At 40.7% G+C, this 12,140-nt stretch overlaps 1 protein-coding gene across 3 annotated transcripts in view; it reads left to right on the plus strand.

Moving 5' to 3' along the window:
* The window catches only part of Wasf1 (WASP family member 1), a 53,869-nt gene extending 42,241 nt beyond the window's left edge, over nucleotides 1-11,628 (plus strand). The window contains exons 4-9 of one of the 3 annotated variants that reach the window (XM_031348487.1): nucleotides 3,908-4,061; nucleotides 5,146-5,263; nucleotides 6,392-6,564; nucleotides 7,790-7,969; nucleotides 9,090-9,718; nucleotides 10,761-11,628. In XM_031348487.1, the coding sequence (XP_031204347.1) occupies nucleotides 3,908-4,061; nucleotides 5,146-5,263; nucleotides 6,392-6,564; nucleotides 7,790-7,969; nucleotides 9,090-9,718; nucleotides 10,761-10,918 (1,412 nt within the window). In that variant the 3' untranslated portion in view covers nucleotides 10,919-11,628. The remainder of the gene's footprint in view (nucleotides 1-3,907; nucleotides 4,062-5,145; nucleotides 5,264-6,391; nucleotides 6,565-7,789; nucleotides 7,970-9,089; nucleotides 9,719-10,760) is intronic. The other 2 variants (XM_031348486.1, XM_031348488.1) reach the window with 2 other exon arrangements.
* The last annotated feature ends 512 nt before the right edge of the window (nucleotides 11,629-12,140 follow it).

Raw genomic sequence — 12,140 nt, forward strand, 5'->3', positions numbered from 1 at the left:
GTAAGTATGAGTATGCAGTCTACCCCTGACCCTTGTGTCTGTGAGGAAGTAAGTGTGAAGATGCAGTCTACCCCTGACCCTTGTGTCTGTGCAGAAATAAATCTGTGTATTATCTGTAAGAGCTGTCAGCCTAGCTTTCTATTTCTCCATAAAAACATCCTTTTTGTGTATACTATCCATCTCTTAATTTTTTGACATAAAGACATGTTAATTAGACTCTTTAGTTCTTTCTCCCTTAGTCTTTTTGTACTTTTTGTCTGAGAAACTGAAGTTATGTGACAAGTATCTGAAATCTTAAGGTTTGTAATTTCTTTTACTGAGACTTTGTGTAGTATTGCTAAACTATTACCTCGATAGTTAACCAACTGCTACTACCTGTTTTAAATGAACATTTTCCCTCAAAATTGTTCTATGTTGAGAGTAAAACAGAGATACCAGGGTTTTGTTTTGTTTTCATTTTGGGGTTTTTGTTTTTTTTTTAGCTCTGCTGTTTGGTAATAGTAGAAATTTTGGTGGTAAAAGCAGACTTTGTGCTTCTATAGATGTCTTGCATGTTAATATTTGTTTAAAAATCCTTTGAGATGTTGATAATTCACAAATTCCTTTCCTTTTTTTAATCCACAAAAAAATGAAACTAATGATATAATAATGTTCACTTCGATGCTGTTGTTTAGGTTCTGAGCCTTCTTAATGCTATGACCTTTAGTGCAGTTCCTCATGTCATGGTGACCCAAATCATAAAATTATTCTTTAGTGCTACGTCATAATGGTAATTTTGCTACTATGATGAATTATAACATTCATTTGGAGTCAGAGGTCTGTCACAGGGGTTGCAACAATGGGTTGAAAACCATTGCTATAGAGACTTGTTTCTTGTGAATTTTTCATAATATATTCATCAAATTTTTTTCTGAATAACATCTTTAGTACAAATTCAAGTTATAGATCTAAATTTTTTCCCCTTCTCTTCTTCCTCTTGCTCCAGCCCCAATTCCCTCTGACCCCTAGATCTAAATTTAAACAATGAAAACAAAGAATATTTTAAAAGCAGAGAGTAGAATGTTAGAATAAAAATCTTGATGATTAAACAAACTCCTTTTGACCTAATAAGTATTTGTTACTCTTTAACTTACGGCATCCATTAAAGTTGAGATACAATTCAGTGGTGTCATTTTAGCATATTTAGCCAAGTTTTATTAGTACAGTCAGTTTTAGAACATTTTTAGCACACCATAAAGAGGTTCCGCTCTGCATTTTATCTCTCACCCCCCCCACACACACACACCTGGCTTACTACTGATCTTCCGCATCACTGATTTTTCCTTGTTCTGAGCATGTCCTGTGAGTGAATGACATAGTACATGGTCTCTTGTGGCCAGGGCGCCTTCCACTTTGTTCATAAGATCCTGATAGCTAATGGCATTGAGATTAGAACTCTCTATATATTTTCTTGGAGAAATATGGATTCAGTTCTCCCCCCCAGTTTTTTTCTTCTAAGCCCCGTCTATTTTCCCATTTTAAGATTGAATTCTCTTTTTATTTTGACGTTGTAAGAGTTTTCTTGTATTCTAGATCCAAACCCTCTGTCACATGTCTGTTTTGCATCTGTACGTTGCCTTCTTAGAGGTTTCCTTTGAAGTATGTTTGCATACATTTATTTAATCACTTTCCTTAAAATTCTTGAAATTTATCTTTAATTGTTACTACTGAGATATACATTATAATCATAAATACTTTCAAATCTAATTTATGCCAACATTTTCTTTTTAATATCTAGTTATAAATATATGCTAGTAATAGTATTTGTATGAATTCAGTTTCATATATATATATATATATATATATATATATATATATATATGAACATTTCATTTCAAAATGCTATTACTTTAAAATACTGCATTTACTGACTTTGTTCTTTGATGGTTTCATTCCTTCTCTGGCTCCTCTCATACTGTTGAGTGCTAGTAAAGTCTTAACAGCATACATAGACTTCAAGGTAAAATTATAGATGCCAGAAAATGATTAAGGCATGAGTACCTTTACTTTATTGATTTACCAACTTGCTTATTTTTTTTCTGTTATTTCTTTAAAATACATGAAACATGGAGAAAAATTCTAAATCTAAAAGCTGAGCACTTGTTTTAGAATTGTTTTGTGGAGATTTGTGATTCAATTTGGGTTTTGAAATGTAGAGGGAATTCAAAAGAACATGAACATGTAATTAAACTACAGAGTCTAATAAAGGTATTTTGTATTATCTTTAAGTGGTAGCAACCATGAAACTGCCAGTGTAATTTAGAAAATGTGTAAAAATGTTACAAAAATGTATCCAGTTAGATTTAATTCAATTTTGCTTACAAGCACATTGAGCTAACATACTTACCGTGCATATAATACTGTTGAGGTGATGTGAGATGCTGTCGCGTGGAAAGGACTGTTGAGGTGATGTGAGACGCTGTCGCGTGGAAAGGACTGTTGCCACAGTGCCTGCTTTATCAGTAAGATGACACAGTGAGGAGCTGAAGCCAGAAGAGTTCTTACTCTATTGCATGCGTTTTATATCCTTTACCAAAATGGCTTTGGGCATTTGACATCAGGCCCAGTTTGGTGGGGATTGGCAGTGACTGATCCATGGTCATTGCCCCAAACACAGGCCACTTCCGGTAGCCTGAAAACTGTGTATTGTGGCGAGACTCCGCCTCAAGAGCAGATCTGAGTTTTCTGTTCTCGTGGGCTGCTTATCCCCCGTTGTTGAACCTGTTGTGTATGTTATAGCTTTCCTGTATTTAAGGGTGGAATGGCAGTTTCTCTTCCACTGAAATGTTGAAAGGTTAAATGCCATGAAAATTAGTGAAACACCCATCACATACAGTATTTACTCATTAAATATCTCCCAAGCCACTCTCTGCTGATAGTGGGGAAAGTCTAAACTGTGTTCTGATGTTGTAGGTATGTCACAACAGGTGTGTGGACCTGCTGAAATGCAGTGATGCTGTCCCCATGAGTGTCGAACAGAGCCATTGTCCCCTTGTGGCATACAGAATCACATGTCCATGAGTTGGCCTTGAGAAATGCCAGGGTGTTTTAGGGAAAATGATTGAAAACTGTGACTGGTTACTCTCTATGTATACTGTATTTGTGTACTTTTAATACAAATATAGATTCAGTATGCGAGATAGCTTCTTCTTTTGATTTTGGTTTATTTCGACTCTATAAATTAGTCTTAGAACTTGTAGCAAATTTACCATCCCCTCCAAGTGCTGGGAGCCATCACACAATGTGAAGAAATCACTGTAAATGTCAAAACTACAGTTTTGATACATTTTGATGTAACCTTATTTGAATATGCTGGAGAGTCATCATGGATGTGATGGAGCTCTACAAGTTACTGCACATACTAGTGTACCGGGTGGTCTCAGTCTTCAATGGTTAGGTTGGAATTGGTACAGTACAAATAGAAGAATAACGTCAAAACTAGTATAGATCACACGTATGTGATAGTCATAGTACACATAGGAGCTGACACACTAGTAATTACAGTGCCTTCAGGCACTTCTGTCTATAAGCTAACGAGGAATAAAGGTAGACAAGAAAGACGGCAGAAAAGAAAAGAGGGTTTAAGTTGGGTGGGGTGGGCAAGAACCGCCAATAAAGAAAAGGAAATTTTGGTGGGAAATGTGTTCTAATGTTTCGGAGCTTGTGAAAACAAAAGCTGTGTTAAAAACTCATCTAGAAAAGCAGGCAGGGAATTATAAGGATAAATACAATAATATTTGGAACGACTCCTGATTTAAGGCACACAGCCTTTGGGGCATACTAGCTTTGAGACAAATATGCGGTATTAATATGCCATTCGGCTGAGTTGTCTTAGGAAAACAAGACGAATTTGTGGTTTTCGTTTTAGTGTCTTTGCAAGATATAACGATGAGAAAGGCTTTCCGGAGCTCTACAATTCAAGATCAGCAGCTTTTCGACCGCAAGACTTTGCCTATCCCATTGCAAGAAACATATGATGTGTGCGAGCAACCTCCGCCTCTCAATATCCTCACTCCCTACAGGTCAGCAGATAAGTCAGCCCTGTGCTCTGCCCCACACTCCAGGGTTAAAGCTTGACTCGTGCACAGTTTTAATTGCTTTTGAGTCTAGCTAACAGAACGGCCTTCCTACCTCCTACTTTCACAAACCTTTATTCACAGATGAGCTTTGTAGGCTCTGACATACAAAAACCAGGGCCAGTTTGAGTGATGATTATGAATAGCACCAGCAAAGCTATTACCATGGAACTGTGTCAGCGGAAGTTGCCATTGTCTTTCTAATTTAAATTTTAACCATAAGAAGCTCAAAATACTTGACAGACATCACTGTACAATCTGTCTGTTCTGAGTGTACATCTGCCCTGTCTGCATAATGAATATGTAGGATTTTAATACTTTCCACCACTTACTCTGGTGAAGTCTGGAATTACTCAGTGTTTCTTGGGAATCCTTTCACAGGGTTTGTTAAATAGGCAGTTTAAGATGTACAGCACAAATCCTGGAAAAAGATTGATACTGAAATTGCTATTTGAATGTAATGCATGCATGTAAATACTAGCATTGGACTGAAAGTTAGGAAACCCCTTTGGATTTGGTAAGATAGTGAGTTCGTAGAACACCAGTGGAAACAGGAAAGGCTCTCTGTTCTAAGCCGTGCTCCTGCTTTCCAGACTTTGAGATTCGGCAGAAGTATTTCTAATTTTTAAATTCCCCAAAGGAATTGGAAATTTATTATTCAGGAAAGTGGGCCTTACAGTTGAGTAACAGTACTTTAAACTATTAGTCAACTCTGAAAAGCATCTGCTTTTCCTTTTTTCATAGTTTCCTTCCTGATTTATAAAAAATGTTTTAGTATGATACTCTATTTTGGCAGTATTTATTCATTTTGATACAGTCTCCTTATGTCAAGCTTGTGATCTTCTAGTCTCTTGCCTTCAGTGCCAAGATCACTAATGTGCACCATGCCCCGGACAAGGCACTACTGTGCACACGCTGTGTGTGTGATGTGCTGTGTGATGCGCTGTAGTCACGGAGGGAAGCGCTTGGGTGGTAAGCGTTGGTCTGGCTGGTTTTCCTCTCACCCAGTCCACTGTTGGCTGTTTTCCAGGGACGATGGTAAGGAGGGGCTCAAGTTTTACACCAATCCTTCATATTTCTTTGATCTATGGAAAGAAAAGATGTTGCAAGATACAGAGGATAAGAGGAAGGAGAAGAGAAAGCAGAAGGTATTGCAAGAGATTCAAACACTTGAAGTTAACGTTTTATGTAGCTATGTGTTGTTGCACTGGGAAACACTGTTAATCTACACATTGGCAGCCTTGTTTTGTTGGGTTCATGCATTAAAGTCCTTGTAATTACACAGATTACAAAAAAATGTGGTCTAGATGTGAATAAAGTTGGTAAAATAAGCCATTGTCTTTTTGCAACACCCCGTGGCCTAGCTGTCTTCAGCAGGCTATTGTATTCTCACTAAATTCCCATTTAGTCTCTGGTGGTTCACTTTCCACTTTGACAAAATTTTCCCGAATCTGCTTTATTTCACATTTAAAATCTGAAGATTTTGTAAGCACATAGAAGGAAGAGACTAGTCTTATTTGGGCACAGCAGGGGTACAGTCTGTCTTCACCATGCCTCTGTCCATCTCCGCTTTCCTCAGTCCCCATCATGCCTTCTTGCTGCATGCTTATCTGCTGGACGGTGCCCTGGTGTTGTAACTGGGCTTTGCAGACTGGTGACTGGCAGGCCGGAGTGCTCCTGCCAGTTTTGGTTGCTACACACAAGGATTTTTAAATTGTCCTTAGATGGCCTGTCAGCATCATAGCATGCCCCATCTTACACCTGGCAGGCTTTGGTCATGTGTTACCTGCTTGGTCCCTTTGGTCGTGTGTTACCTGCTTGGTCCCTATGTTCTTCAGGCCTTTCTACACTGTCTCTCCTGATTTTGATCTCTGGCCATTCCCCATACAGGTAATTTAGTGTCTTAGTTATTTGACTGTGAGATGACAGTTCCACCCTTGGTAAAACACTGATGCTTATTAAAAGTAGGTCTAGGAGTGGGGGTTAGTGGCCTTTCTATCCAAAGGACTTCCTGCTTTAAATCTAGGTGCACACTATTTTGTATCTAATCTCTCATTTTGAAATTGAGTTACCAAACCATGGTGAGAAACTGGGATTTCAGTGACCTCTGATCAGTTTTAACTCGATGTACAGTAACATGGTTCTGTGTTTTGCTATATTAGGATGACATTGCCATTTGCAGTATTGACCTTAGAGTTTTATTTTGATTGTTATAACCTCCTTTTAAGGATTTTTGCATTTTACCACTTGGCTTTGTTTCATTACATCTGTTATAGCAGAAAAATCTAGACCGTCCTCATGAACCAGAGAAAGTGCCAAGAGCGCCTCATGACAGGCGGCGGGAATGGCAGAAGCTGGCCCAAGGTCCAGAGCTGGCCGAAGATGATGCTGATCTCCTACACAAGCATATTGAAGTTGCTAATGGCCCAGCCTCTCACTTTGAGACAAGGTTTCATTTATTTACTTATTTATTTAATGAATGGTAAACATTGGATTTACCTGTAATACCTATACTCTTCTATTTCCAAGTCTTGGCTTTTGAACTATTGAGTTGAAAGGCTCTCTAAAGATAGAAGTAATTTCAACCCTGGCCACTGAGCTGCTAAAGTCTAACCTCCATAGGCAGGTCATTTTCATATTTGGACTTTGTGTTGTCATTTGTAGCCCCCCCAAAAAAAAAAAAAAAAAAGTTAAAGTGTATACTTTTCTGGTTTGTTTTAGCTTTTATCTGAAGGCTTAAGTGCCCCCTAGTATTTCAGGTAGTGGTATTAGAATGCCATAACAGAGTGTGTCTGGAATATTTTTGAGGTATTGATTTTTTATTCCATATGAAGCAGGAGTTAAGAAGAGGTTTGACTTTCTTCTTTCTCTGTCCCCTGACTTCCTTTCTCTTCCACATCCCTAAATTCAGATATGTCAGAGATTTCAGACAGAATTACTTCCTTTCTTTTACGGACATGTGGGCTAGATCTGGTTCCTTTCTCAGTGGCCAGGAGCCCTATCTAAGTAACATGCTGCCATAACAGACATATTTTCAAGCTTCTGTGGAAAAATCTATGTATTTTTATTGGAAAGTAGCTTAATGTTTTCTTTTGAAAACACATGAAAGTCTTGGAGGCATAACTAGAATATTGGGGACTATTTTAAGAGAGTACATATCCAAGAGATACTATCTAGCTGCTTTACTTAAAGAAACTAAAAGAATGAAAACTTAAAAAAAAAAAGCAGCATAGTAGGCATTTCCGCTATAGTTAGACTTAGGTGAGGTCTGGCCTGTTTACCATGTAAGTTAAGTATCTTGTGACATGCGCTGCGCATATCGGTTAAACCAGCTCTGCTCCCAGAATGTACTGCGGTCAGTTAACACATACTCTCACATGCTCACCTGAAATCTTGTTTTATGTAAATCTCATGTTGCTGTGTCTCAGCCGTGTTCTGAGTTTTCTGGCCTCTCTCTGGCTCCAGAAGCAGGGAGAGTGTGCTCTTACCACAAGACTTTGGAAAGCCGTTAGTTCAAGGAACCAAAATGTCCACGTGGTACTAAGTTCCATTTTTATACTTTACTCATCAGTCATGGGTTAAAACGAGTCACACAGAAACGCAGTACTGCATTCAAGAGACTGACTATCGATGCCGTGATTCTAACATACACTGATGCTGTGCCTTTCCTCAAGGCCACAGACCTACGTGGACCACATGGATGGATCGTACTCGCTCTCTGCCTTACCCTTCAGTCAGATGAGTGAGCTTCTCACCAGGGCTGAGGAAAGGGTGTTAGTCAGACCCCATGAACCACCGCCACCTCCACCAATGCATGGAGCAGGAGATGCTAAGCCCACACCCACCTGTATCAGGTACGTGGGACAGCCTCACGGTGCTTTATCTTGGGGTCACTCACCTTCTCCTTTGAAGGATCAATCATAAGCATGCTAGGCTTTCTGGATCAATACTTCTATCACAAGGCTTTAGTCTACCATCTCTGTGTGCAGGCAGCCAGAGAGTGTCCGTAAATGGCTATCTACAATAAAACTTGGGTTACAAACCAGGAGCCAGTTACCTTTAGACGTTAAATGTGTTTGTTTTGCTCTGATTAGAGCTGGCACATTCTCCTGGGGGACATTTAGCTAATTGCTTTAAGGATTAGTGTTTTTATGTATGTAATTATAGCTTTGTTAACTAGCATTATCATATATAGTTCATTAAGAAAAAGTGAATTTTGTAGTCTAACAAAGTTCTAAAATATGGAGGTCAAAGATGTTAGTCTGATATTAAGAAAAATATATTAGCAACTTCAAGACAATAGAAAGTTGGTTGTAGCAGTATCTCAGTAAGGTTATTTTAAAATTTTCATGTGATCCAACTTAGAAATTTTTAATATAGGCATATTAAAGAGATTTTCTAATAGAGAAATACACACCAGCTTTACCATTTTTAGTTTAAAATAGGATAAACCACAGAAACCTCCTATCACTGGCTTATTTGGTATAGCGGCCTGAGGAAGAAAGTGGCATCATTGTCCTTTTGTGGTTTTTAATGAGCTGGCATTAGCTTCACTGAAATGACATATGATGAGCCTTAACAGCTTCAGTAGAGAAACATCATATTAGCCAAGTCCTGGTGTAAAGTGTGACTGCAGACACGGCAGTGTGGTCAGTGAGGGAGGAGGGGTCAATACAGTCACCCCCGTCCCAGCGTAGAACTGAACACTGTTTACTGAAGTAAGCATGAAGCTCCTGAGGAGACGTGAGAGTTGTATCCAGAATCCAGAGTTGAGACCGTTCAGGAAGTTAGATTATTATAAACCAAAGCATCACTCATTAATTTGCTTGTACACATTTAGTTCTTACTCTTTGGAATAATGTTAGATAATTTAAAGTTTCTATAGGACCTTGTTAGTGGGTAAATTGTTTTCTATGGTAGGGTTCCTCGTTAGCTTTCTGATGAGTAACGTCAAGGATGTCTTTATTGTTTCAGTTCTGCTACAGGTCTGATAGAAAATCGCCCCCAGTCCCCAGCTGCAGGCAGAACACCCGTGTTCGTGAGCCCCACTCCCCCACCTCCTCCACCACCTCTTCCATCTGCCTTGTCAACTTCTTCACTAAGAGCGTCAATGACCTCAACACCTCCCCCACCCGTGCCTCCCCCGCCGCCTCCCCCAGCCACTGCTTTGCAGGCCCCAGCAGTGCCCCCACCCCCGGCTCCTCTTCAGATTGCCCCTGGTGTTCTTCACCCAGCTCCTCCTCCAATTGCTCCTCCTCTAGTCCAGCCCTCTCCCCCAGTAGCCAGAGCTGCCCCAGTATGTGAGACTGTACCAGTTCACCCACTCCCACAAGGCGAGGTGCAGGGGCTGCCTCCACCCCCACCACCGCCTCCTCTACCTCCACCTGGCATTCGGCCATCATCTCCTGTCACAGTTGCAGCTCTTGCTCATCCTCCCTCTGGGCTCCATCCAACTCCATCTACTGCCCCAGGTCCCCATGCTCCATTAATGCCTCCATCTCCTCCATCACAAGTCCTACCTGCCTCTGAGCCAAAGCGCCATCCGTCCACCCTGCCTGTAATCAGTGACGCAAGGAGTGTGCTGCTGGAAGCCATCCGGAAAGGTAATATGCTTGCGCCAGGAGTGCTGTTAGTGTCGTCCTGGAAACCCCCAAACGCTTAGGACAGTGCCGCGGTCCACACTTAGAAGCCTTCAGGTGGTCGTGTGTTTGCACAAATGGTATTTAGAAAACAGGGCTGTTTAGAACTTACGTTTTAAATGACTTTTGAGAAAAACAACAACATTTAACCAAGAGGGTTTCTTAAAATGAGTGAGAAGTTGACAGCCCTGGGTTGGGGGTGTGGCTCAGTAGTTAGAGTGCCTACCTAGCATGTGCAGAGCCCTGGGCTGGATCCCGAGTGCTCTGTAAGACTGAACACTTGTAACCCCAGCACTGGAGAAACAGAGGCAGTGGGGGAATCACAAGTTCTAGGTAATTCTTGGCTACGCTTAGTCCCATACCAGCCTAGGCTTCGGGAGACTGTCTAAAAATGAAATTTAAAGTATTGGACTTTTATGACACAGGAAGCTTAATAAGAATTCTCTCTAACACCCATATTAACCTCCTGAAAATGCTATTCCCATGAAGAAGCTATTTATCTGGGGAATTACTGACATTCATTTTGCCAGATTCCTCTAAAGGATCAGGATTCTTTCTTCTCTAAGAAGCAAGAGGCCATGTGTATTCATTTTGTAACTCAGCATTTCCTAAGCTTGTATCAGGAGTGTGCACACTAGTGCCTTCCTTCAGGCCCAGGGGACATCAAGACCACAGATTATATAATCACCAGTATTTACTTGCCCAGAGGTGACAGAAGGGTGTCATCTGGTTAACTTCTTAGGGGGAGATAGAATGGAGCATGATGGGTAAATGCAGAAATTCATAGGACTATCTCAGTGGGGTGGGGCCAGTATCCAATTTACAGATAACCATGTAACACAAGACTTATTTAATAAGTCAGGCGTGGTTCCTTCACATTCGTTTTCAGTGGGGTTTGCTTTATATTTTCCTATTAGCAGTACTCACATGCTTTTGGTTTTAATCCAGGATTGTGTCTACTTTTGGGGTCTGATTTAAAGCGATAGGTCTGGCTTTGCTTTATCAGGTATTCAGCTTCGCAAAGTGGAAGAGCAGCGTGAACAGGAAGCTAAGCATGAGCGGATTGAAAACGACGTTGCCACCATCCTGTCTCGCCGCATTGCTGTGGAGTACAGTGACTCGGAAGATGACTCAGAGTTCGATGAAGTAGACTGGCTGGAGTAAGCCAGCCGCCTTGCTCTGTACTGCAAGGTTGGATGCACATGTCCCTCGTGGCGCTTGTTCTTTGAAAATGTTCGGTCATTCTGGTGTTTTGCTTCCTATTCCTCATAATGAATAACCCTTTTCCTCCATAATTTTTGATTTCTATGAAAAGTATTAGCATATATTTCAAACTAAATATTTTACAGTGGCTTATCTTAGTTCCCCCCCCCCCGGGAAAATATAATTTGGTCCAATAAACTACTAAGTATTAAGCATGGACAGCCATTATTAGAGTAGCAGATTCAGTTTTTGATATACCTTAATTGTGCACTTTGTGATTTTTTTTTTTTTTTAAATTTGAAGAATGCAGCTGAGAATGGAATCTTGAAGGCAGCTCTGTCTGAGAATGAGCCTTATCCCGTTTCTTGATGTTTTAAATGAAGAAACACTGCCTCGATTATACGAATACACTCGGAAAGAACATGTAGCTTGTAGTGTCGAATTCTCTTAAAGGAATGGTTAGCTTTTGTTATCATCTTCTTGTTTTTAAATACTTGCCTTATTTGAACGTTTAGCTGAACCCCCTTCCCACTTATATATTGTGTGGTACAGTTTTGCTTGCCTATAGAAGTTTAAATTTTTCCATGTGAAATACTCAGAGTAAGCACCCGTGTAACTTACATAATGTGAGAACTACAATCTGATGTAATAAACGGTTCATTTTAAAGGCTCTTGGGTGCCGCTCTTTGAATGGGTCTGTTGGTAAGGGAGTGTGTGAGAGATTTTAGGGAGCAACTTCAGCTATATCAACTCCTTAATTTTAAAATACAAACAGTCTCTTACGTAAGGGAACTTTTATGCTATGCTTTCCTGAGGCTACACCGCCCCGTGTCTCCATTCCTTCCGGTCTCACCGTTCCAGCTTGCCGTTTCCCTCCACCTGCCGAGTTGTCAGTGTGACACCACTCCTGCGGCCTTGTGTGATGACGAGTGGTTGCTATTGCGTCCTGCCTTGACTTGCTTGTCTGCAGTGCAGTCTCCCAAGCTCAAGGCTGACAAGGGTGAGAGTTTGAGGTCAGTCTGGGCTGCATGGTAAGGTCTGCTCTCAGTAGAACAAAACAAAAACTAAGTAAATGGAGTTAGGCTAGCTGGTGGCTGGCTGGTTGGTTGGTTGGCTGGCTGGCTGGCTGGCTGGCTGGTTGGTTGGCTGGCTGGCTGGTTGGTTGGTTGACTGGCTGGCTGGT

The sequence above is a fragment of the Mastomys coucha genome, unplaced genomic scaffold, assembly GCF_008632895.1.
Source record: "Mastomys coucha isolate ucsf_1 unplaced genomic scaffold, UCSF_Mcou_1 pScaffold3, whole genome shotgun sequence".
NCBI classification, from domain to species: Eukaryota; Metazoa; Chordata; class Mammalia; order Rodentia; family Muridae; genus Mastomys; species Mastomys coucha.